The sequence below is a fragment of the Sceloporus undulatus genome, chromosome 6 (assembly GCF_019175285.1).
Source record: "Sceloporus undulatus isolate JIND9_A2432 ecotype Alabama chromosome 6, SceUnd_v1.1, whole genome shotgun sequence".
NCBI classification, from domain to species: domain Eukaryota; kingdom Metazoa; phylum Chordata; class Lepidosauria; order Squamata; family Phrynosomatidae; genus Sceloporus; species Sceloporus undulatus.
The window spans coordinates 113,135,320-113,162,303 of NC_056527.1; the positions used below are offsets into that span (position 1 = coordinate 113,135,320).

Sequence of the window (26,984 nt, forward strand, 5' to 3'; positions counted from 1 at the left end):
TGGAGGGACAACACACAACACCTTGAGAAAATGCAAGCCTGTGACTCACTGTTTTGTGGATTTTGATTATTATTGTACTTTGCTATATGGTCAACACAGCTACCCCTGAATATGTTAGGAATGAGGGATTTCCGCTCCCTTGGCACCACCTACCAAGAAACTAAGCCCCAAAGGAGAAAGTTACTTCCAGAGCAACAAGCATCTTGCTCCTGTTTCTTCCTAAGTCTCAGCTATGGAAGAAAAGAATCCATTTTATTAAAAAACCTAAATATTAGAATACACTGTCCTTTACGTTCTCCTTTTCACCCGCCTCCTTTCCACAAAACAAAAACATCCTTGGTCCACAGCCCTGAGGTCTTCTCAGCCTCCTTCCTCCAGCTACATGTTCTTTGGCTTTGAGATGATCCCATCTGGATAACGCTGTTTGAACTGGGCCACCACATCTGGGTCTAGCAAATGGATTCCATCAAGCTGGTTGCCAAGGGTGATCCTAGAGGAGAGAGGGAGAAAAACAGTAAGGAGAAGGAAAGGAGACAATTCCCTAATTTAAGGATGTTGCTGCCAGAAGATGAGGGTGCTTAGATGAGTGGTAGGGAATGTACCATCTGCAACCTAGTTTTGCAGTCTGCAAAAGTCCTAGACCGTCAAAAAACGTAACACTTTTAAAGATTTTTTTATTAAAAAAACACCCAAATAAACCTGAAAAGATCACCTAGACCAGTTTTGGATCTCAAGACCTTCAAAGCCTAAAACCAGCTGAAAAAGCTAGAGCTGCAAACCATATGTGGGACTTCCTATCCCTTCTAGGCCAGCAATTTTTATCCCTCTCTGCATTTGTGTCACCCACAGTGGGAAGGGGGATATTGCAGCTGCTCACCCCTGGCTTAAATGGATTAGACAAAACTGGTGAGGGTGGTGTCTCTCTCTGGCTATTAATCATGTCCATAAGAGGCAGGACATTCAAATAGCATCTTCTAGGAAATCAAGAGGAGAATTAATCTTGCTTCTGAGCTGTCTATATGGTTTAGTGAAGGAAGCAGAATTATCTCAAGCAGCTTTCCCCAGTGTGGTAGTTCTCCAAATGTGTTGCTCCACAACCCCAGACTATTATGTTGGCTGGGGATGATGGCAGTTGTAGTTGGGCTACATTCCCAATCAGTGGTTGGGATAATGGGTGTTGTAGTCTAACAGATGAAGTGGGACAGATTGTGGAAAGGTAATTAGAGGAACCTTTGGTCTGATGTGGCAAGACTCCTTAAGAAGTCATACGGGGCCAAATTGGGAACATTTACCAGTCTGTGTTCCCTCTTGTGACAATTTTGGGCATAAATGAAGAAGAAATGCTGGTGGTCCATTGGCTCCAGCAAGTTTATTTTCAGTTTATCCCTCTCAGACAGGACTAGACTAGACAGGAGAGGCAAGAAGATGTATCTTAAAACTGTAAAGAGAAAAAGAAAACCAGCAGCTCTCCATTCTATCCTAGAACACTAAATTAAGAACTGCAGTCAATGCATCCAAATTTCTAGTTCATCATTTGGACAATGGGTTGGAGTGGGTTAAGGGTCATGCAAAATGCTTACCAGTTGGGCTGTACATTGTGCGGTCTTCCAAAGAGTTCTATCTTTCGGGTCCCTGGCGAAAGCCGTTCGATCATGCCATAGATCTCATCTGGCTTGTGGCTAGTGGAGCGAACCTGTGGGGCAACGAGAGGTGTGGATTTGTGCACAATAAGCATGAGAAAGGGGAGGGCTGGGAAGGAATAGGGAAACTATTTCTACCACCTGTGCCACTTCCCCTGGGTAGGACCTCTCACCTCAGCCACAATGACATCACAGTCAAGACCACGGTTGAAGCCCTGGGGGTTTCCTTTAACTCCAACCTGTCCAGGAGACAAAACAAAATATCCATGTGTGGGGAGCCAAAACCCTGGTCTCCTGAGTTGTAGTTCAATACTGAAACAACTACACTGGTTCTCGAAGCCCCAAGAACTGCTATCTTTTGCAAGAAACTGCAGTGCTTTGGATCCAGAATCTGCCTTCTGCAAATGGATGGACTGCTCACCAAAGGACCCTCCATTTGAGATGAGGTGGAAGCTCCCCACTGCCTTCCCATACACTATAGCTCACCCCAATAAGCAACATCCCCTAACTATCAGTGTAGCATTTTCAAAGGGCTGAAGGCACAACAAGAGGGAGGGGCAATGAAGTGCATTTCTGCCAAACCTGTTACATCCACAGAAACCTGCATCTAACCTGGTGCATTTTACCATCTGGCCAATTTATTTATTTTTACTGCGCATATACTCTGGTCCTAAAGAAATGAAACAGCCAGTGTGATTTTTCTGACAGCCTCCCCCCACAACAGGCAAAAACAATAAGGTGTGGTGCCAGTAGAAAATGTTATCTACACTGCAAAATTAATGCAGTTTGACACAGCTTCAACTGTGATGGCTCCATACTATGGAGTGCTGGGATTTGTAGTTTTGTGAGATATACAGTCTCCTCTGCCAGAGAGTGCTGGTGCCCCAACAAACTACAAAGCCCAGGATTCCATAGGATGGAGCCATGACAGTTAACACATGTCAAACTGCATTAATTCTGCAGTGTGGCACAAGACAACCATAAACCAAGAGTGATTCTTCCCATAATCAAACTTTCTCAGATGAGGTAGTCTGGAAGGGCAGAGAGAATGGAAAAGCCATGCAACATCTCTAACTTGTCCTCAGCAGCCATGGGGGTAAGTAGCTTGCTCTTCTAAACATCAAATTTCTGCAATGGATATGTTCCATCCTGCTGAATCATACCCAGGGCTCCCTATAGGCTGCTCACTTTTTAAGGGGTGGGTGGGAATCATCACCCAGCTTCCCCTGAATTACCAAGCAGTGTTCCTTGCCATGGTTCAGCCAGTGGCCTGTGCGTCCTGTTCGGATAATACGCTGGAGCTGGTTTGTTTTCACCCAGATGATTTCATCTACTCGTTCGTACCTGGAGGATTGGGGGGGGGGGGAATTGGGGGGACAGAGAGGTGTCAAAAGAGGGCAGGAGAAGGATCACAGAATGGAGAAATGGCACATGGGTCAGGTTTCTGTTTCTGTCCTACGTTGAAAAAGCTAGATGCAGTAGCTTTGAAGGTGTATCTTGGCTGGGGTCCCATCCCAGGGGGGCATATTCTTCATGTTTCAGTAAGAAAGAAGTGGCATTATGTCATTTCCAGTTTTGCTGTGGGCCAAGTTCTGACCTTTTCTTGGTGGGGGTGGATTAAAGGGTTTTAGGAAATGAGAGGTTCTAAATGTCTGAGTTTTGCAGTGGTTTGGGCTATTTGTAGTGATTTCTTGGCAAAATGTCCCCCTAAAATTTTTAAAAAGCGGGAGGATGGAGCTGGAGGACTCATGTGGCCTGAGGTTCACATTTTCCCCACCTGTGAAGAAGGCAGTGGAGAAACAAGCTGCCCAGAGTAGAGAGATTTTGTCTGCCTTTCCTCACTGTCACTGTGTGGTCTTGAAAAAACTGCAGCTGGTAGCACAGTGCACCAAGAGGATTTTGGCCACATACTCCCCATGCCCAACAGATGGTACTCACCCCCAGAGGTTGAGACACTCTCGACCCAGTTCCATGGCTCTGTGGGGACAATGAAAGAGAATACATATGAATGCTACCTTTCCCCAATGACCTGCTAAACATGCACAGGCAAGTTAAAAAAGAGTTCATTTTTTTCTGCCTCTCTCACTTATGTCCCATAGTTTACAGCAGAGAAATAGCTGTTAACTATATCTGCCCAACTCTCTATCAGAAAGTGCATTGACTTGGTAGGAAAACTTTTATCTATATCAATTTATACTAGTCTTCCCTAGTCCAGCAACTTCCGATCATGTTGGACTACAACTCCCACCAGTGACAGCCAGGATGGAAGATGGTAGTTGTAGTCTAAACCATCTCCAGGTGCCCATGCAGAGGACGGCTGTCAATGGCTGAATTCTTCTGGTCCCTCTAGCATAAGTGTCGGCAACTGTTGAGTGCTAGAGCGCCAAAGTGAGCCTATAGGGCAGTGGTTCTCAACCTTTGATTTTGGACTTCAGCTCCCATAATTTCTGGCTGTTGGTCAAATTGGCTGGGGCTTTTGGGATCTGAAGTCCAAAACAAATGAATCCCCAAAGTTTGGAAACCACTGATCTAGAGGACCAAGCTGGGCTGCATCCCACCTCATCCCCTGAAAAGATGTGTTAAAGTTATATCTGGGAGGAGGAGCAATCACACCATGGCTTTATCATCTCTGGGCCATTTTAGTTTCAGTAAAGCCCTTTTTTCAATCCGGAAGTGACTCAGAAGTAACTTCCAGGTCCCTTCCTGTTGGGCAAACAGCCAGGAAAATTATCTCCCACTCACATACCCCACCCTGAAGGAATCGAGGCAAAAATTGGGGGGCAAGAGCAACAATGGCTTGGAAGGTTGTATACAGCCCACTAGGCCTCACTGTTCCCCACTTCCACCATTACAACCTGGTCTAGAAGTATCTGATCTAGAAACATTTCTGGCAGATATTAAGAATGATGGTGATCCTGCAGATTTAAGCAGTAACTTGTTTTCCTAAAACAAGACCCCTTATCTGGACATTGATGTCCCTCACCCATCTTGCTGTAGTGGTTATAATGCTGGAGGAGGAAGATCTGGGTTCAAATCACCGCTTAGCTAGAAATCTCATTGCTTTACCTCAGCCTTACAGTTCTCCCATGATTGTTGCGGACACACACTTAGAGAGAGAAATCCCTGAACTGCATGTCAGATTTCAAATCAAATCATAATTTAATTCAGATATACAGAAACACAGATGCTGGTTCAGGGCTTAGAAATGTTAGTTTTTGGACTACAGCTCCCAGAATTCCCCAGTCACTGTTGCTTGAGAAGTGTAGTTCAAAAAAAGTTTCCCAGGCTCAGTGCTGATGTAGCTCTTTCCTATACTAGTCTTTTCTGTCTTTCCCCAGGCAAACCAAGCTACCCATTATGTGCCATACCGGCCGGTGACCCATAGAAAGAGGAAGCCTTCATCCTGCAATACAGGGATGTTGAGCCTCCTCATCTCGTCATCTGTGAGCGTCCCATAGGGCAGCTCCATGTGAATGTCCCAGGGAGGGTCAGCCATCACCACAGCAAACTTGCCCAAGATACTGACGTCTAGGTAGCGAATGTCACAGCAAATCCACTGCCAACACAGAGAGAAAAACAAGGAAACCAACTTAGAGCAAGGACCTTCTAGAGTGGGTTGGATTGAAATTCCCATCTGCCTTAGAAAAGCACAGCCAATGGTGAGGGACTGTGAGAGTTGCAATCCAACATCTGATGAGCTACTACATGTAGTTGTACCTACTTGATAGGAGAGGATAATATGCAAGCACACAAGGCATTGCAAGTTTGGTGAGCAGCAAACCCCAAACTCTGACACAAGGAAATTATAGTGGGCCCTCAGTATCCACTGGGGCTTGGTTCCAAGATCCCCCCCCCATGGATTCCAAAATCCATGGATGCACAAATCCCATTGAATACAATGGCATAGTAAAATAGTGTCCCTTACATAAAGTGACAAAATCAAGGTTTGCTTTTACAAATTTAATTAATTAATTTATTTGTGAATAAATATCCATGCGTGGTTGAATCCGTGGATAAAGAATCCGTGGATCTTGGGGGCAGGGGGCTGACTGTAGGAGGATTTGCTTTATTTGGATCTATCTGTAAACCCACCCGCTCTCTGTTACCTGTGGGGGAAAGAGACGGTCTACACTGGAGTCTCTCCCCACTGCCTGGGGCAAGGCCAGCTCTTGGCAGGAGCTCAGTTCTCGCCCACCAGAGGCATCCAAGTCAGTGCAGGCGTCAATTTCATAGTGCACATATTTGCAGGTATCCATGTGGAAGCAAGTGTTCAGGAAGGAACAGTCCCCCAATGACTCATCTGTGTGCTTGTTAATGATGCGGCTAGAAAGGGGAGGAGAGAAAGAAGAAAAGATGTGAGGCACTTCTAAGGTACCATTTCTTTTATTTTAATCAAATCCTCACAAAATCCAACATTTTTGTTCTTTGACACTATACCTATCTCCTCAACCCATGTTTCTAGGCATGTAATGTAGCCTGTAAATCAGGCATGGGCAATATATCCAGAAGTTGCTGGACTGTAAATCCCATTATCCCTGACTGCTGACTATGAGTGATGGGAACTGCACTCCAACATCTGGAAGGCCACACATCTGGAAGACTATCCTGCATGTGTAACTGAAACAACTGCACATTCTTCCCTATTTACTCTTGCTTCCATTTCCCTCCCTTTTCTCTGCTCTCCTCCTAAGGTGTCTGATCTTTGATTGTAAGTTCCTCAGGGCAGGAACCTTTTCTTTCACATTCTGCAAATGACTTATGGTGACTTGCCCAAGGTCATCCAATGGATTTCCATGACTGAGTGGGGATTCAAACCCTGGTCTCTAGAGTCCATCATAATTAATTACATCTCTCTTAAATAAATGCCTTGGAAGGCACTCTGAATGGTATTTGGTTTAACAGATACTAATAAGCATGTAACAGAAATTGCTGCAAAGTTCTTTTTCTCTGCTGGTAAGATTAATAAAATTATGATTCAGACACATATGTCATACTTTGTCTCCCTTTTAATTATACTAAGTAATTAAAATGTCAAATAATTACTGAATTGATGTATCTTCTGTCTGTTTTAAATTGTTTACTTTTTGTATTGTGTTTTGCATGAAGGATATCTGATGTTTTAAAGCTTTGTGATTGCAAAATAAATCTTAGATTGGATAAAATAATGGGAGAGAAGCAGAAACAGACAATTCAATAGGGCTGGAAGGGAGTCCAGGTTTTACAACACCTTCTCTTGGATTAAAGAGCTGTCAAGGGTATTTGACTTTGGAATGAACATGAAGAAACAGTGTCTATGTCCAGCAACATCTATGCTGACATTGCTGGACTACAGTTCCCATGATCATTGGCTGCACTCACCGGAAGTGCAGCTTCCTACAGGGCCGCTCAGCATCATTGGCCTTCATGCACTCCTCCTTGGTTCCGTAGTCACAGAACTCTTGCACTTGGGCCCGGCCCCGTGAGCGGAACTTCTCCACAATGGACTGCTCCTTGGCCGTGGTTGTGTTCAGCAGCTCCAGGATCTCCTGGCTCACCTGGGAGGTAAGAATGCAGAGTGCTGATTGGAGGAAAGGAGGATTTGCAAGGAAGCTGTGGTTTTCACAACATTTAGGGACCAAGGTTCTAGCCCTCATGGTAGCCTCTTTTGGTCTTCATTCATGTTCTTACTGTTGTGTGCTTTCAAGTCGACTTTGACTTATGGTGGCTCCGTCCTAGGATTTTCTCAAATCTTGGACTTATTCCAAGATTTGCCACAGCCTTCCTTTCCAAGGCAGAAAAAGTGTGACTTGTCCAAGGCTACCCAGTGGGTTCAGTGGGTTTTCAGGGCTGAGTGAGGATTTGAATCCTAGTCTTCCAGAATCCTACTCCAATACTCAAACCCTTACACCATGCTGGGTCTCTCCTATTCATACTAACTGCTCATATGTTTTAAGCACAGCTCCATCATGCTTATGCCCAGAAGTAGATGAAAGGCCTTCCCTTCATCTCAAATGCCACTGCTGTGCCTTGGAGGAAGACAAGAAGAGGCAATATCTGCTGGGCTCAATCTCCCTTCCACTGCCACCCTCTTTTCCTTTTGTTTCATGTCTTAATTAGATTGTAAGCTTGAGGACAGAGAACTGTTCTGTTGTTATTTTACTTGTAAAGCGCCATATACAGCGATGGTGAGATAGAAAATGACAACAATAATAATATTAAAGGTTAAGCAGGCCCTTCTTTTTTTAGTGTTGGAGTCTGGAAAGTTGTAGTTAATGTTTAATGTGTTGTTTTTTGGCAGTACCAAGGTGAAGCACAAGATAGGAAGTGTAGCCCTCCAGATGTTGGACTGCACTTTCACCATTCCACACTACAAAGGCTGGCGGGAGTTACAGTTCAACAACACCTAGAGGAGTGATGGAGAACCTTTTAGAAGCCGAGTGCCCAAACTGCAACCCAAAACCCACTTATTTATTCCAAAGTGCCATGTCCCTCTGGCTTTCTAGTAACAAACCCTGGCAAACTCTGTGCTGGGGCGACGGCACATGTGCCCACACGTGCCATAGGTTCGCCATCACTGACCTAGAGGGTCACACAATCCCCAGTCATCATTTAGGAAAAGGAGCATTTATGCAGAGGATTTAAGGAGAGTTCTGCTGGATCAGATCAAAGGCCTATCTAATTCACTGAATTAATTGACTGAATTAATTCAGTGTTCTTTTCCAACAGTGACTAATTAGATATCACAGTGGGAAGCCCCCATTCTAGTTATAAATGCAAAGGTGGCGTCCCACTTATGCTCCCCATCTACTGGTAATTCAGAGATGTAGATTTTTGTGGGTTTTGTGGGCTGGCTGAAGATGCCAGCCACAGATGCTGAAGAAATGTCAGGAATAAATTCTTCTAGAACATGGCCATATAGCCTGAAAAACCCACAAAAATTTATGGATGAGGCCATGAAACCCTTTGGGGAAGCCCCATCAGGGAGGAAGATGTTAGAAAGAAGAAAGGTACTCCACTGCCACCGCCACCAGGATGATGCCTGGCTGCAAGGAAGCTCTTGTCTGTTTGACTGATTCAGCCGAGGAATAGCAGCTCCTCTTACACTCTCCAGAGTTTATAGAATATTTAAAGTGAGAGATGTCATAGCAATCTGTAGTTTGAAGTAGTCAATCAGCAAATGGATCATCTTTCTTTGCTGTTCAAAATACGATACTCTATATTTCATATGGTACTCTATGTACTGTTTCTGTTACTAGAACTAATATACAGACATCCAGATTAATAATCGCTCGTAGTTTGCCCTCCCCGATGTACTGGGACAAAGCCCTGTACTAACTACTGAATTAAAACTGTTTCTTACATTCTATTTCCCCCACAGGGAAGTCAGCTCAGGTTGCACCGCTTTGTAGCATTCACCTGTCCACCACTGGATTCAATGTTCTGGGATAAGATGAACTGCATCTCTTGCATTCTAGTGAGCTTTGAAACATAGGGGGTATGGGGAGACAGAGCTTGGGGAGAAAAATAAATCAATTTTTGCACTTCATTTCCCAGAATGGCCAGCAAGAAGTGATTTTGGGAACTGTAGTCCAAAAATCCCAGCTTTGCCCAGCATTGCCCTTTCCTACCTTCTTACTCTGCTGCTCCTTTGTGGACTGCTGGCTTAGCAAACTCTCAATCTCCAGGTCCAAATCTGAAGCCTGCTTGCGCGACTTTTTGGGAGGCTCTCGGAGTGGCTCTGACAGTGCTGAAGCAGAAGGAGAGGCCCCCGGCGTGGATGTGGAAACCCCAATGTCTTGCTCTGCTCTCCTCTTCACCCCTCCAGCCCCAACACTTTCCGCTGTTCCCTTCTTCTCAGCCACAGCACCCATCATGGCAGAGAGCTTAGAGTGGTCAGCATAGGTGACCAGCATGGGTTGGTCATCTTCTAGGAGGAGGCCTCGTTTCACCTCAATCAGCTCCTGGGCAGCAAACTTCTGCAGCAGGCTCTCCACGCTTCTCTGGGTGACAGGGGTCTCTGGCTGCAGGGGGAAGAACAAACCCGTCAGTGGAGTGCATGAAATCAGACTATCAGCCAGCAGCACCTGGGATGCTGAAATATTTTCTGGATTTTTGTCTGAATTCCACAGCAGCTATCCAGGATGCTGACCTCGATCCCTCAGTTAGTGCCAAACTCAGGTTTGCATTAGGGTTGACTTAAGTTGAAAACAACATTCAGGCACAAAACTAACAAGTTGCTTTAGTGTAGGGTGGAAAATCAGGGGGCCCTTGAGATCTGGTTGAACTGAAGCTCCCAGCAGCCTAGTGAGATGGGCCAATGGTGAGGAATGCTGGGAACTGCAGTTTAGCAACATCTGGAAGATGTTTCTTGGCTCTTTTGATATTACTTCCAATGTGGAAGTGGTTTTTGAAAACAACACAAACAACCTAAAACCTTACATCTTTGGCCTATGGCAGATCACAGGGGAATAAAAATGGTCCCTCCTAGATACACATGAGGTTGCCCATGCTGTCACCAAACTTCCAGAGTTGAAAACAGGAGCAGATGAGAAGAAGACACTGACGGGCCTCAAGCAGCATGGCTCCCTTGTTGCTCACCGTTGAAATGGCATGGCAGATGGACAAAGCATCTGTGGGGAGGGCCAGTCCCAGGTCCGAAAGGTGTTGCAGGAGCTTCTTCTCAAGCTCAGGGTCTGTCACCAGATCCCCCGGCTCAGTGGCAGTGCTAGGTGTGACAGATGAAGGCACTGGGCTGTCACTGCGGAAGGGAGGACTGAGGGCCAGCTCCGGGTTCCTTAGGTCTGGAAGGAGAACAGAAGAAGAAGACACACAATACAGGTTAAGTCTCCCTTATCTGAAATTCCCTGTCCTTGCATTTAAATTTCCAGAAAGCAAAACTTGGTATGCAACTCTCAGAAACACACACAACAAGCTTGGCCAAGTACTGCAGCTCCATCTTATGGAATCCTGAGATTTGGAGTTTCACACAATCTTTAGCTTTCCCTGCCAAAGAGTGCTGGCGCCTCACCAAACTACAAATCCCAGGATTCTCAAGGAGAGAGTGTGGCAGTTCAAGTGGTATCAAAGTGCATTACTTCTACAGTATATAGATCAATGATTCCCAAACTCTAGCCTTCCAGAGGCTTTGGACTTTAGCTCCCAGAATCCCAGACTACTGGCCAAGATGGCTGAGGCTTCTGGGAACTGAACTCCAAAACACCTGGAGGACCAGAATTTGGGAAAACTACCCTGGGATCTGTAGTGTGGCGAGCTACTCATCCTGGTCTGTCAGAGAGCTGTGGCCCCTCGGCAAGTCCCAGGGTTCTCTAGGATAATGTCACGGCTGTTAAAGTGGTGTCATAGAATCCTAGAGTTGGAAGAGACCCCAAGGGCCCTGAATCAGTCCAACCTCATTCTGCCATGCAGGAACTCTCAATCAAAGCACCCCTGGCGGATGGCCATCCAGCCACTGCTTAAAGACCTCTATGGAAGGAGACTCCATCATACTCAGCATATTCCACTGTCAAACAGCTCTTACTGTCAGGAAGTTCCTCCTAATGTCGAGGTGGAATCTCTTTTCTTGCAATCTGAATCTATTGCTCCATGTCCTATTCTCTAGAGCAGCAGAAAACAAGCTTGCTCCCTCCTCAATATGACATCCCTTCAAATACTTAAACAGGGCTATCATATCTCCTCTTAACCTTCTCTTCTCCAGGATAAACATCCCCAGCTCCCTATGTCTCTCTTCATAAGGCATGGTTTCCAGGCCCTTCACCATTTTGGTCTCCCTCCTCTGGACACCCTCCAGTTTCTCAGCATCCTTTTTAAATTGTGGTGCCCAGAACTGGACACAGTATTCCAGGTGAGGCCTGACCAGAGCAAAATAGAGTGGCACTATTACTTCCCTTGATCTAGACACTATACTTCTATTGATGCAACCTAGGATCGCATTGGCCTTTTTAGCTGCTGCATCGCACTGTTGACTCATGTTCAACTGCATTCATTCTGCAGCCATGGTCTCCCATGCTCCTCACCCAAGGGTTCCTGCTTCCTCCTCCGCTGCAGCCGCTCCCTCAGCGAGTCCAGCTGCTTCTTGTGAGCCTGGATGGAGCTCCATGTGTCCGACATCGTCGCAACCAACAGCTCTGGTAACAAAAACACACAACCGGAAGTGTTTCCGGGGGGACTTGACGTAAAGTGAACACACTTCCGCTTTTGAAGCCGTCAAGTCCTCCGCGAATGAGGGCAGCGGCTGTTCAGAGAAAAGGTGAAGCTTAGGCGGCCATCTTTGGAGAGGGCAGAATTTCCCTTCTCTTTGCTGCCTTCTTCCTCTACCTGTTACAGATTTCTGAAGGAGGGAAAGAATAAAGCTTGGGACTGGCTGTTCTTTTCCAAGGCTGCTGCCCCACTGTAGAAATAATGGAAACAGGGCTCCCTTCTAGGGAATTCTGGGATTTGTAGTTTGGGGAGAGGTTTATTGATTTGTTTATTTATTGTTTCATTTCTGTGCTGCTTTTCTCTCAAGAAGGGACCCTAGGCAGCTCACAGATAAAAATCATTTAAGAAAACACACACACAATTACAATTAAATTAAAATTACAATTAAAAATTAGAATAAACATTATAAAAAAATTAAAATAATCTAGTTAAAACAATATAAAATGACAAAAATCACACACACACATATAATATTTATATTATATATATTATACACTATATATATATATATATACACACACACAAAATAAACAGTATAAAATGACATAAAACACACACACATAATATTTATATTATATATATTAAACATAATATAAATATTATATATATATATGCACACACACAAATATATATATATATATATATATACAGTATAAAATGACATAAAACATATTATATAATTGTTTTATGTCATTTTATACTGTTTTAGCTAGATTATAATAATCTAGCTAAAACAATATAATAAATAATAATAAAATAAATATAATAATAATAATAAAATAATTAAAATAATCTAGATAAATTATATATATTTATTTATATGTATATACATACATATATATATAGTATAAAATGACATAAAACATATATTATGTCATTTTTACTGTTTTTAGCGAGATTAAAATAATCTCACTAAAACAGTATAATAATAAATAATTAAATAATTAAATTCATCTAGCTAAATAGTATAAAATTACATAAAACAAATATATACATACATACATATATAGTATAAAATTACATGAACATATACATATATATATAATGTCATTTTATACTGTTTTTAGCTAGATTATTATTTTTTTGTTTTTAAATTTTTATTGTAATTTTAAAAAATGATTTACACACACACACAAAAGGTATATATACATATCGATCGATCGATAGATAGTTATGTAAGATCATTAGCTGTCCTGATTTAGGTCCCAAACACACTGCAGAAATAATCCAATTTGAGACCGCTTTAATTTACCTGGATCAACTCTAGGGAATTCTGGGAACTGTAGTTTTTTGAAACATTTAGCCTCCTCTGTCAAGGAGCTCTGGTGCCACAATGAACTACAATTCCCAGGATTCCCTAGCAGCGAGCCAGAGCAGTTAAAGCAGTCTCAGACTGGATTATTTGTACGGTGTGTTTTGGACCTTAGCTTTCCCTTTCAGAGAGCTCTGGTGCCTCACCAAACTACAAATCCCAGAATTCAATAGAGGATTGAGCCAGGGCAGTTAAAGTGGTCTCAAACTGGGTTATTTCTGCAGTGTGTTTTGGACCTTTAGCCTTCCCTTACAGAGAGCTCTGCTGCCCTTCCAAACTACAAATCCCATAGAGGACTGAGCCATGGCAGTTAAAGCGGCATCAAACTGGATTATCTCTGCAGTGTGGCAGGAGCCTGAAGGGCGAAACTCCAAAGTGATTTGTACTCAAGGGTGACCAGATGTTATAAGCTTCCAAGAAAGTTTCCAAGTTCCAGTTCCTGTATTGCTGAAGGGAGAGGGAAAAGTAGTTAATGACATCCCTACTGAGAGTAGCCCACTATTAACACTCATTTTACACACTGGGTCTGGGATAGAGAGTACAGTGGTACCCCGGGATACGAATGCGCCGCCTTACGAAATTTCCGGGTTATGAAAAAAATCCATTTAAAAAACTGTTCCGGGTTACGAAGGTTTTTTCGGGTTACGAAAAATTTTTTGGTGCTTTTCGGCGCTATTTCACACGAAATCGCGGCTTTTCCCCATTAGCGCCTATGGGTTTTTCGGCTTGCGAAGTATTTCGGGTTACGAAAGCGGCGGCGGAACGAATTAATTTCGTAACCCGGGGTACCACTGTAATGTCTTACCACCTTGTAATGTCACGTGTCTAATTCTTGATTACTCCTTATATTGTAGATCAATGGTGGAGTACTGATGCAGAGAAAAAGGCATAGATGGCATGGAATGATCTTGTGGTGTAATCCATTGTAAGTTCTACCCGTATCATTTGGCTACAACTGAGGCTGCATCTGCACTGCAGAAATAGCCCAGTTCGACACCACTTTAACTGCCGTGGCTCAATGCTATGGAATTTGGGGAATTGTCATTTTGTGGGAATCATAATGCTATAATGGTGTGGTGTGAAAGGGCCCCTTGCGCCAGGCCCAGAACTTGGACGTATTACTCTTTTGGAGTAATTCTCCAATTTGCAATTTTGGAGTAATTCTCCATTCTGCAATTTGCTAGAGGATTCTGGGAGCTGTAGTCCCCAATAAAGTAATTGATCCAAACTCTGGGGGCCAGTGGGTGGGCTGGTCTTTTGACACCAGAACAGAATAAACACATCACCATTAAGTGTCTGGGACTAAATTCTGTCCATAGTAAATTGCAGATTTTTTCCTTTTAAAATACATCTGAGCTTTGGGAAGAGGTTAAGGGGCAGAGGAGGTTTGCAAAACAGTAGTTTAGGGCTAACTAAAAGGCTGAACGGTGTGGTGATGAATAACAGGAGAGACTAAGCAGAGAGGTGGCGGAGGGATTAAGTTCTGAGACGGAAGTGCCCCTTTTCCTTTGGAGGGCTGCCATGTTCAAACAGTGACAAAGGAAGGCCTGACCGCATAAGCCACTAAAATAGCATTATCCGTAACTGATGAGAAGCCGGGTGGAAGGGTGGGTGGGATGAGCTGCCAAAAAGCATTAGCTGCGGGTTAGGAAGGCCGCTTCTCAGGAGGGTATAAAGCTACTGTATTAACTGGGCAGATTTGAGATTTATGTTTGTTTGTTTCTTTTTGGAAGAATCTGGATCCCAGAAGGAGACTAAAACTGGAATTACTGAATTATTGAAAACCGATACTTACTTTAAAAAGCACCCAACGTTTCGGCTTCCGTCTTCCTCAGTGATGTCTTTTGGAATAAGGGATTAAAACAGTAAACGGTCGAATTCTCAAGGTCTTAAATCTAATCATGGAAGCTAAGCAAGGTCAGCTCTGCTTAGTACTTGGATGGAAGACCAAGTACAATGGCAAACCCTTCTGAAGGGAGGCTATGATAGGTTTGTTCACCTTAGGGTCGCCATAAGTCAGAAATGACTTGAAGGTGTGCAACAACAAAACAATAAGTCTGATCTTGAGAGTGAAGCAGGGTCAGCCCTGCTTACTACTTGGATGGGAGACCACCAGTGAATATCAGGTATTGTAAGCTTTCTTGCAGTGGAAGGAATGGTCGAAAGCACCTCTGAATATTCCTTGCCTAAAAAGATCCTAGGAATTGATGGGGCCACTGTAAGTCGACAGGTGGCTTGAAGGCACATATACACACATGCAAGAATGGAATCTAGAGAATGTTCACAGGGGCAAGTTGCATTATCCATATACATATTATACATACAATATTTTATGTGCACATACACTCAGAATATTTGGTTGGGAATGTTGGATTTCGGCCCCAATAATCCTATGTGGTTGGATTCCCCACTTGGCCATGAAACCCACTGGATGATCTTGGGTAAGTCACAAGCTCTCAGCCTCAGGGGAAGGCAATGGCAAACTTCCACTAAACAAATGTTGCCAAGAACTCTCCCATGACAGAGTCATCATAGGTTGGGACTTATGTGAAGGCACACAAAAAGTGCAAAAAAGTCCTTATGCCTTTATAGGGCTTTTGTTTATTTGTTTCAGAGTCCTCTCCTCCCCCAAAAGCAGTCAGCCCCACCATTCAGCTGCCTGGGAAGCTGGGTTGCCAGATTAGGGCTATTTTAGGCCTTGAGATTTCAATGCTCAGATCTGAGACCTAGGAATTATTCCTGGTAACGTAACATGAGACATTAGACATCAACCAGTTGCACAGCAATATGTCACTCAAGCAAAATCACTAAGACTAAAAAATTAGGGAAGCATGTTTTCAAGATAGCATGCTCACCCTAAGATTCCTCTCTTTTGCCCTGAGGCTCAAAGGAGAGGCTCTGAGACTCAAGAGCCAATGCTGAGGCTTGGGAAATCTATGGAAAGGTGACTATCATTTCTGGTTGCCCAAAATTGCAGCTATCATGGTGCAGCTGTGGTTACAAAAGAACCCCAAATTAGGTAGTATGGCCCTTTGGGTTCATAAATTGACTATGCCTGATCTGCTGGCGAGAAGAGATTCACCTATTTTACTGGTTTTTGAGGTGAGTTTTTAGTAAAGGTGAGAAAATGTGTATGTGCAAGCATGTTTAGCAATTTTTCATCCCAAAGCTTGGTTTTGAGTCAAGGTAAATAAGGGTTTCTTCCACCCCACCACCTTCCGTGTTTTAGATTATTGTATGAACCTTGGGAAATACATGTCATATTTTGAATCCATCCCATCATTAGGGTACATAATTATTTCACTTCCAAGGCTGCTCCAATAATCTAGCTCCATTCCATACTTACCCTAACCTGGTGCTGTTCAGATGCATCAGGCTACAGCTCCTAACACATTTGGAAGGTACTAGCTTTGAGGAGTCTACTTTAATGTGAGAATTGGAACCATAGAGTTGGAGTTTTGTAGGCCAAGGGCCCCAATTTCTCGCTCAGCATCAGAAATCCAGGGCTAGAACATCCCCAACAGAAGGGTAACCAAGCTTTGCTTGAAGCTCTCAAGAGTGGAAGAGCCATTTGCCCATCCAGGTAAGTGATTCCATTGTTGAACTAATGTTTAACCACAATCTATGCTGCCCTAACTGATAACTCTTAGATCTAGCCTTGTCCTCTGGAGCAACAGAAAACCTATGTCCCCTTTTATGAGACAGCCCTTCAGTACTTTGAAGAGTCCTGATATCCCTCATTATAGTTACGATACAACTTTACTTGACTGGTGACACCTGGGATTTATAGTTTGGTGAGGTACTTTGAATTCTATCCTCTAGTTCAGAAGAGTGGGCATTAGAGTTCCATAGCAGATAATTCTAGCTCCCTCATCAAACTAAAAATCTTAGGATTCCATAGAACTAAGGCATAGAAAATATGCTAATACTATGTAGTGGAAATACACTTGTATGTCTTTGCTTGTCCACTCCAAGCATACCTTTAAAAGCTAATATAATAATAGTTATAAGTTTTCTAGAGCACCGCTACGGATACCAACCTGGGCATAAAGTTAAGGAAACACACATAAGGGTTACTCCTGAGTAATCATACATTGGATCTCTGCTACAATTTGAAGCATGCTTGCAGAGAAGCAAGTGTATGGTTTCAATTACAGTGTAACTGAGCCAAAACTGAAAGGTACTGGCTCCATCTATTAATGCTTTGAAAATATTTTTTAAAAGTTGTGATTTTAAAAAAGTATGGAAAAATGGCTGCTCAAAGAAAAGACACTAATGCTGGCTAAAAGGAGATTTTTTTGGTACCTGCTATGGCTAGGAACAATGAAAACAATGTTTTCTGTCTTTTTCAGTGTACTCATTTTTATTCATATACAAATATATGCAGATTTAATTGGTTAAACCACATTCAGTTAAACAACAAAGATTATTTCAATCAGATGATGGCTCCTATTTACTGAAGGCAACAGAGGGAACTGGTTCTGGGTCTCCACTGTTGGTTTTCATGGCAGATGCTTTGCTCCTTTCCATTTACCTTGTGCTTATTCTGGAAATGAATAGGATGCAACATTTCTGAAGTATAACTCAGGGTGAGGAACACATGGTCCTCCAGATGCTGTTGGATTGCAACTCCCATCAACTCTAATGAGGATAGCCAATGATGAAGGAGGATGGGAGCTGAAGTCTGACAACACGTACAGTAGAAGAACAAAATTTCCCGGATAACTGATCAAGATGGGACCCTTTATTCCATAATTCTTGTTGGGTTTGGGTTGGGTTGTCCCATCAGATGGCTAACCCACTCGTTCCTTTCTATCTCTTGCTAGAAATAACAGCCAAAGACATGGTCATTCTGTCAAACCATTTTTATTGGGGTAGAGTGAAAATTCAAGATGCCAATCCTTTGCAGGAATGGATCGTCTGGCATCTTGCTCTACAGTCAAGGGAACTCCCTTTCTCTGCCCTAGAGTATGGAGTGTATGCCATATTCCCTTGCCCCATATCAGGATCCTGCCTTCTGGCCGATGGACATCCAAGCTACATTAAAAATAAAACACTAAAAGGCTGCTAAAATTAAGACTGGAGTCACTTCTGAAGGACCTGGTGTAGGCTTTATCATTCCCCCCCATTCCTTGGTTTCACTAAAACAGTTCCTCCTGAAAGGAAAGGAAAAAAAAAAGATAAACGTTAGACAAGAGGATGAAGTAGACAACCATGTTCACACACATCTTTGCCCACAGTACTTCAACAAGTTCCAAGAACCCAGAACTTGGGGAAATTAACTTTTTTGATGCTGCAACTGTAAGAATTCTCCAGCTGTCATGGCCACTGGTGGACTGAGGAGGTTTATGAGAGCAAAACAACTGTTCCATGCTCAGTAAAAGGGCATCAGACTTTGATCATACACACTCTCACTTACCAGAACACACAGAGAGCAACTTTTCAAAATGGAGCCTCTTGCCCTTTTAAACCATCATGTGGGACATTTGGAAGACCCTATTTTCTCACATTATAGCTTGGCATGGACTGTGTAAAAACCCTCCTCTACAGGACTATTAAAAAGTTTAAAGACCCTCATTGCTACCAACTTGAGGCGGCTTTGGAAGGGAATGAGGCTAATTCATGGAGAAGCTATTAGCCATGAGAAGGGGAAACTACAACAAAATGTTGCAGCACTGAGTAAGCCTCTTCAGGGACTCTGCCATCCATCCATCCATCCATCCATCCATCCATCCATCCATCCATCCACTACTCTAGGATACTCTGCTCCAGCTCTTATTTTCCTTCTTCCCAGGCCCCTCAAATGACATTGAACACTTCATGAGCATTCCTGTATTATGCCCCTGCCACAGCAAATATTGTTTTCTGTAAAACTGCAGACTTTGGAATCCCTTTCAGCTTCCTGATATCTCCTCCTTATTTTCCCATGGCCCTCCTATGGCTAAATTGTCATTGGCATTCATCATCTGAATTCCACATTAGAGGGAGAAATTAAAGCTAAATAAAGCCTCTGGGTTCTGAGTGTAGCTGTTAAAAAGCTCTGACTTCTACATATCTCAGTAAACACCATATTGCAGGATTACATAGGAGAGAATTGTAAGTATCTCACTACATTATACACCTCAGGATTCTATGGGAGGGAACCATAGCATTTGAAGGAATATCAAACTGATGTAACTGGTTAGGTTTTTTTTTTGAATGATTATCCCCAGTGAAGAATCCCATTGTTATGTGGGATGAACAACCTCTGATCCTGTGGATATTTCGGACTTTGGCGCCCACAAGCCAGTTCTGTGGTTGTCACACAAGGGTGAAGAACCTTTGGTCCTCCTAATATTTTTGACTACAACTCTCACAATCCCTTAGAAGTTATGGTTCTCCAAATCTCATCTGAAGGACCACAGGTTGCCCACCCTTGGCCCAGGGTGGACAGAAATCAGTGAATGAATGAATGAATGAATGAGATTTTAAAAACTGAAATTGGATTTTTAAATTAAATACTTTTTGAGGAAAAAGCTATCTAAAGAGAGTTTATTTTGTTTATCCACATCAGTGAACAAACATGGATGTTTAAGCAAAGACAATAATGCATAAGCTAAAATGTTACTGTTTTAACTGGAGATAGTTCACTTCACAACAGTTTCATAATTAGCTGTCCATGATGTGTTTCTAATAGTATAACCAAATTAGTATTTATTTATTTTTTGAGATAACTGTAAAACTAATCTGAAAAGTTGCTATTCTTAAAACGAAACTTTCATCTGGTTGTAAATATTAAGATTATACTAGCAAGAATGAGTCTTTGGTCATTCTTGAGATGAGTAAGGGGAAATCACATGATTGAATCGAGTCTTTCTGAGTAATGATTTAAATTGTGATTTACATGGTGATTTAAATCAAGTCCATCCTGTCTTGGCTCACTTTATTCCAGCCATATAACACGGGTAAAGTTTGGAATGGTCTTGTGAGGAACCGTCACCAGGTTCTCCTGGCTTTCTTACCTGATAGGGAGGCTATTTTCACAGTCAAGTTACTTCTCCCCCTTCTCTTGGTTCTCTGGAGCTACCTCTGGTGGTGGGGCTGATGGTAGTGGTGGCGGTGGCGGTGGAAGCAGCAGTAGAGGTCCTACTGGTGGTTTCTCCTTGGTTTCGCCAGGGCCCGTCTTCGCAGGTGCACTGCTTGATCCAAAGAGGCCCTGGGTGACCAGGTTGGAAGCAGAAGAAGAAGAGGAGGCAGTAGAAGAGATGGGAACAGCAGCGGCATGGACAGGTTTGGTTGCGAGGCCTCCAGAGAGGAAGGCTGTGTACTGGTTCCAGAAAGAGAGGGGTCCCACCCCGACGAGCTGGCCTGGTATGTCACGTCCCAGGAAGTCCTGCAGCTTGACTTGGTTTCCTGACAGCCCTGGCACGGTGCCCTCGAGTGGTAGGCGCCGGCCACGCCGTGCCTGGCTGCTGCTCCAGACATGACTGCCAAGATGAACCTTGTGCAAAAAGAGGAGACACGTAAAACCACTGATCAAGCCATCATCCAAAAGGAGATACTGCATTGATGGGGCAATCATTAACATTTTGCTTCTGAGGGGCAAACATTGAAAGCCAGTTGAGCCCTCCTAGCTTCCCCCCCAGAAATCCAAGGATTTTTAGAATGGAAAGGGTCTGAAAAATATCAAAACATTCCTGGGAAACTGCAATTCCCAAGAGTACATGGAAGAAGAGGAGAAGGCATATCATTGCAAAGCTCTGGAGACCTGCAGCTGCACCCTCATGAGCTGTCATTTTGGTGACCATAAGTGGCACTTCCTGTTGAATTTTGGATTATTGGGACTGCTTCTTTCAGTTTGAAGTTTGGGAGGAACATCCTCCACTCAAAAAATGCATATTTAACTAATTTGAAGCCTTCTAAAGTGCTTTTCTGGTCTTTTTTTTTTTTGAAGACTACTGGACGATTGAGAGCTTATCTGCCGAAGTGTCAAGGACTGCATTGGATCCCCACCTGGTTTCCATGCCACTCATACACTATATAATTCTCACCCTAAGTATATATGCCACCCAGTATTTTACAAATGAAAACTGGGACACGAGTGGCCAAGCAACAGCAGAGCATGGTCAACTTGGCAAATGTTATTAACAAGGAAGAGCACACATACAGCAGAGGCTGCAGCAGTTTGCTTTTTCTCAAGTATACTGGGAAGGGCAAGATTCTGCTGCCTCTTCTCCTCTTCCCTCTGCTGAGTTAACTGAGTCCAAACTACTTTTACACTTTGAACCCAGTTTGCAGCAACTGAAGTAAACTGAGGTCACTGGAGGAAAGTTGGAGGAGGAGAGAAACTGGACATTTTAGTAGCAGCTGAAAAAGTGGCACAAAAGAGGATTATTTGGGACTGTCCCTGTGAAATCGGGGTAGTTAGAGGGTATGTAGAGCAAGGGAGAGGAACCAGATTACAACTCCCAACTACAACTCCCATCATGCCTCATTATTGGCTGTTGGAACTGTCCAACAATCTTCCCAAAGCCACTGGTTCTCCATCCTTATTTTACAAAGTGCTAATACACCTAGTATATCCACGCTGCAGAAATAAAGCAGTTTGACATGTTAACTGTCATGAATCCATCCTACAGCATCCTGGGATTTGTAGCATGGTGAGGCCAGACCAAACTGAATACCTCACCAAACGACAAATCCCAGGATTCCACAGGATGGTGGTGTAACAATTAAAGTGGTGTGAAACTGCTTTGTTTCTGCAGTGTGGAAGAGCTGCCTGTCTATAGGGAAATACATCAGCATATTTCAGTCCCTAGAGGCAGATAGGCCTATAGAATAGCAAGAGGCTTTTAAAACAGTGGCTAAAGGATGTTTTGGAAAGTAAACCAGGAATATAAATAGGGAGTAGTAGATGGGAGAGCCTAAAGAACCTATATCGCTGCAGGATAGAGGGGAGCAAACGGGGGATTTCTCCCCAAAAAAACCTGTATACAAATAGACTAGATAGCCAGTAATATCAAATATAAATAGATTACATAGCCAATAATAATAATTTCCCTAAGGAAGCCTGGGCACCACAATTTGGCACAGGTCCTCAGAAACCTCCATTAAACAAATCCAGACTTTAATTCCCAAGATTCATTTTAAAAGAAAGCTGTAGCTGTTAATTTGGGTTAAACTGCATGATGCAGATAGGCACGGGGGAAAAATTCCTGGTCTATGCACGGCCTGAGGAAACCTGAGCATCTGCGCGGCTGCTCAAGGCGGCCATGTTTTTTCCAGTTGCCCAGCAACCACGTCCAGAAACAATGGCAAGGCAATGGTTTTTGGCCTAATGCAGAAGGGACTGTGACTTGAATTACCCGCAGGCTGTTGCACAAAAGCCAACCAGGCAGGAAAGCGAGGAGGAACCACAGAGAATGAAAACAATCCCACAGCAAAGCTGGCCCAAGACATTTTGTGGTCTGAGGCACAACATCAAAGGGTGCCATCCAGCACTCACCCACCAAAATTGAGATGCACTCTACGCAACTAGAGCCCTGTTACTCTGCCTGCTGAAGCATAATCTTGCATTAACATTTTTCCCTATCTTAACTAAGTAAATTTGCTGGAAGGCTAGGCTTGTCTTCTCTGCTCTCTTTCCACTGGCATGTAAAAACTACTTTTTATTTAGATGAGCATCTGAAAATTAATTGGTTTATGCAGAAATAAAGGCACTAGATCAAATCTTATCATGGAAGCTAGACAGGGGTTGCCTCTACACTGTAGAAATAATGCACTTTGGTCCAAAATGCACTGCAGAAACAATCCAGTTCAACACCATTTTAACAGCCCTGGCTCAGTGCTAGGGAATCCTGAGAATTGTAGTTTATTGTGGCACCAGAGCTCTCTAACAGAGAAGGCTAAATGTTTTACTAAACTACAGTTCCAAATTGCATTATTTCTATGGTGTAGATGTATTTATAAAGACTTTCCACATGGCAGGAATAAAACAGTCTGACACCACTTTAACTGTCCTGGCTCTATCTTGTAGAATTCTATAGTTTGTTCTGCCAGAGTTCTAGCGCTTCACCAAAACTACAAATCCCAGGATTCTCTAGGACATAGTCATGGTTCTTGGTGCCAAAACTACATTATTTCTACAAGCTACATGCACCCAGGGTCAGCTCTGGTTAGTACTTGGATGGGAGATCCCCAACAAATACCAGGTGCCATAGGCTATATTTTAGAGGAAGAAACCACGTCTGAGGATTCCTTGCCTAAGAAAATCCTATTAAATTCATGGGGTCGCCATGTAAAATTTTGGTTGCAAATTTTAGATTTGCCCTCCAGATGTTGCTAAACTGCAACTCCCAGCTGCCCTAGCCAGCATAGCCAAAGGTGAGGAATGCTGGAAGTTGCAGTCCAACATGCGGAGGACTGCACCATTCCCGCTCTGGCTTAGCAGTAGACACTGAGGTGAGAAGAAAAATCTCTCTCTTTCTCCCTTACCTGTGGATGAGCTGTCAGGATATGTTTATGCAGAGTGTTCCGATCGGGGAATGCCTGCTTGCAGATCCCACACACCAGTGTCAGCCCCTCTTTGGCTTGACTGCCCTGTTGCTTTTCTGAGGGTCCTTCCCCTCCTGTTCCCTTTTCCTTCTCCTGTTCCTCCTTTGGTGAAGATCCCTCTTCGGTTTTTTCCGCTTCTGCCTTCTCCTCCCCTTCTTGCATGGGATGCTGAGGGCTTCCAGGCCCGGATGGTGAAGCAGTACAGGGGCCTCCCTCTTCTTCTTCTTCTGCATGCACTACCTCCTCTCCTTCCTTGGCAGGACCTGGAGCCTCCTGTTCAGGGCTGGAAGGTCCCTCCACCTTCTCCCCACCACTTTCTAGAGAGTCTTCATCTGTAGGTTCTTCTTCTTCTTCCTCGGACAGTTCCTCTTCCAGTGGAAGAGACGATTGCTGATGTTGTTGTTGCTGCTGCTGCTTCTCTCCTTCTCTTAGGGTGGATCCCTCAGGGATAGGGGTCTCTGGGAGGAGAGCGCCATTGGGGATCTGCCCACCGAGATGCATGCGGACATGCTGCTGGAGGCTAACAGCGTTGGTGAACTTCTTCTGGCAAATGGGGCAAGAGTTTTGAGCTCGGGCTGTTGAGCTGGTCTTGTGGCCAACAAAGTGGGCTCGTAGGTTGCCCCGGGTGGAAAAGGCTCTCCCGCACACCTTGCACTTGAAAGGCCTCTCCCCTCCATGCTGCCCGTAGTGAAGCTGCAGAGCCCGGGGGCAGCTCAAGACCCGCAAGCAGATCACACACTGGTTGGACCCTGAAGATGTAGGTGGGGATGAAGAAGATGAGGAACCAGCCACCACTTGCGGAGTGGATCCTGGGCCAGCACAGGAGGAGGAAGATGGAGACCCTTGACGGTCTATCTTTTCCACCAGCTGCTGCAGCTTGGAGGTCTCTGAGGGTGAAGCCTCCAAGACATAGGGAAAGGGCCCCACTGCTGTGCCTGCTTTGAAGTGGTTGGCCAACAAGGCCCAACTGGGCAGCGAGCCCACTAACTTGCCCAACTGAAGCCGAGTGCCTTCTGCCTCCCTTTCTGGTGGAGTGTTCTCATCTCCCTTCCCCTTAGCTTCCACTGCCTTCATCAGGACTAATTTGTTGAAACTCGGCAGGGCCTGAGTGGCCCCAGATGGCGTGGCCCCAGAAAGCAGTGTCAAGCTCTCAGTAGCACTAAGGGCCTTGCGTTCAGCAGCGGGAGGTGTAGTGGTCTCCTCTCCTGGCTCCACTTTCTCAGGTGGCACAGACATGCCATAGGGCAACCCCGAAGTGGTTAAGACATAATCGAGGTGCTCAGGGACAGGGTGAGGGTTCATCTGGACATGAGGGTATTTTTCCCGGTGGCGGTGGAAGTGCACCTTGAGGTTGCCACGAGTGGTGAAGCGGTTACCGCAGATGTTACACTTATAAGGGCGCTCGCCTGTGTGGGAGCGCAGGTGGATCTGGAGGGCACTGTCGCTGCCAAAGACCTTGCCACAGAATCGACACTTGTGGCGCCCACCTGGCTTCTCCTCCAAGTTGCTTTCAGTGGGGCCACTGCCTCCATTCTTCTGTCGCAGCAGGCCTGGAGAAGTTGCTTGCTCCAAACCCCGGGCAGTACCTAAACACTGAGCAGCCAGGAGGCCAGTAGCTGTGGGGAAGGCTGGAGCTAAAAGCTGCTCAGTTTTGGGGACTCGAGTCCCACCAGGGAATGGATGGTAAAGGTGGAAGAAAGCGGGCTTGGGCACTTCAGGGGAGCTGGATGCTTGGGTCCTTCCTGGCTCGGTTTTGATGGAAAAGACCGGTAAGGGGGGCTTGGGAGGGAGAGAAGCTACTGGCGTCGGCTCTGTGGCAGGTGCTGGGGAGCCTACCTGGCCCAGAGACCCCAAGAGCAACACCTGACGGCAGATCTGTTCTGTCATTTGCATCTGGTGGAGCTGACGCTGTTGCAAGACACGGAGCTCTTCCAGGATGAGAGGGATGTTGAGGTGTCCGGCAGGGACGGTGGCACCTGGAGGCAGTGTCGGAGGAGGCGGAGGAGGTCGGGGAGGGACTGGTTCTTGGGTTGAGTCTGTCAGTAGGCTCCCAGACTCAACGTCCATGCTTGGAGGACTTTCAGGACGGATCTCGACAGAAGAGGAGGAAGAGGAGGAGGAAACAATGGTGGTTCCAGTAGTGGTACCAGCAGCAGCAATGGTGGAGCAGGTGGGTTGCTCCGGACAGCCAGAATCTACATGAGCAGCTATTTTGGAGGGATCCTTGAAGGTGATATGACAAGAGGGACAGGATAATGGGGTTGACTCATCCCCAGTGTCTCCTGGGGGAAAGAAAGAAAGAGACAGAGAGAATGATTCTAGACCTGTAAGGAGGTTTGTGACTCAAGTAACAGCTTAAGTAGGAAATAGATAGAGAATGCATACACTATAAGGGACACAATTCAATAATACAATATTGGCCCTCAGACTTCAGTGAACAAAAATCCATATAGGCTTTCTGACTCCCACATAAAAAACAAGAGGTCATCCAGTCCAGCATCCAGATATTCCTGGAAAGCCCACAAAATAACTTTTCCAAGCTTTGGCTCTTTTCAGTTCTTTGCCTTCCAGTAACTGGTATCTACAGGCTGACTGATTGTAATGGAAAGAGCCCCTTCCAGATCTTGGAAAGGTTAAGCTCTTCAGACTACAGCTCCCATGACGGCCAGGTGTCATCATCCAAACAAAGAACTTTTCTAAGCCCTGACACTATTTTTGCCCTTTGCCTTACAAAAACATCTACCCAGAGGTAGACCATTGCATGGACAGTGAAGAAAGCCAATGTAAAGAAAATCAATTCATTTGACATGTGGTGCTGTAGAGGCGTGCTAATGATACCATAGGCAGCCAAAACCATAAATGGTTCCTAGAACAGATCAAGCCTGAAATCTCCTTGGAAGACAAGATGATCAAATTGAGGTTGTTGTACTTTGGCCACATCATGAGAAGACAGGACTCATTGGAAAAGACAATGAAGCTAAGAGAGCAGCAGAAAGAGAGGAAAACCACAAGTCAGATGGATGGATGGACTAGATCAGGGAGGACATGGGCATGAGTTTGCAAAATGTGAGCAGAGCAATGTAGGACAGGGAGTCTTGGAGATGTCTCCTCTGCAGGGTCACCATGAACTTAGGGCCTTCGTCCGGCAAAACAACTGTCCTATTCCTGTTTTTGCAAATATTCTTTTTGAGGAAAAAGAAGTAATCATGTTGAAATAAACCATGTTAAAACAAGTATCTAGTCATCATCACTATCATCATCATCATCATCATCATCATCATCATCATCATCATCATCATCAT

General features: G+C 44.4%; 2 protein-coding genes across 3 annotated transcripts in view; both read right to left on the reverse strand.

The window, feature by feature from the left end:
- Nucleotides 1–199: 199 nt before the first annotated feature.
- METTL3 (methyltransferase 3, N6-adenosine-methyltransferase complex catalytic subunit) lies at nt 200–11,783 on the reverse strand. Of its 2 annotated transcripts, none has more exons than XR_006104520.1 (11): nt 11,654–11,783; nt 10,218–10,420; nt 9,248–9,640; nt 6,999–7,174; nt 5,747–5,963; nt 5,009–5,196; nt 3,579–3,617; nt 2,829–2,984; nt 1,814–1,879; nt 1,581–1,693; nt 200–490 (listed from the first exon to the last, which is right to left on the reverse strand). XR_006104520.1 is itself a non-coding variant. In XM_042472960.1 (11 exons), the coding sequence occupies exons 1-11, from the start codon at nt 11,745–11,747 to the stop codon at nt 379–381; spliced, it is 1,710 nt and encodes a 569-aa protein (XP_042328894.1). In that variant the 5' UTR covers nt 11,748–11,783; the 3' UTR covers nt 200–378. The 2 variants fall into 2 exon arrangements, 1 of the variants encoding a protein (XP_042328894.1); XM_042472960.1 differs by having other exon boundaries at nt 2,876–2,984.
- A 6,216-nt stretch (nt 11,784–17,999) lies between these two features.
- Nucleotides 18,000–26,984, reverse strand: part of SALL2 (spalt like transcription factor 2) — a 16,618-nt gene continuing 7,633 nt past the window's right edge. The window contains exons 2-4 of the mRNA XM_042476606.1: nt 23,623–25,964; nt 20,151–20,629; nt 18,000–18,305 (exon numbers count right to left, since the gene is read on the reverse strand). Of these exons, the coding sequence (XP_042332540.1) occupies nt 20,180–20,629; nt 23,623–25,964 (2,792 nt within the window). The 3' untranslated portion in view covers nt 18,000–18,305; nt 20,151–20,179. The remainder of the gene's footprint in view (nt 18,306–20,150; nt 20,630–23,622; nt 25,965–26,984) is intronic.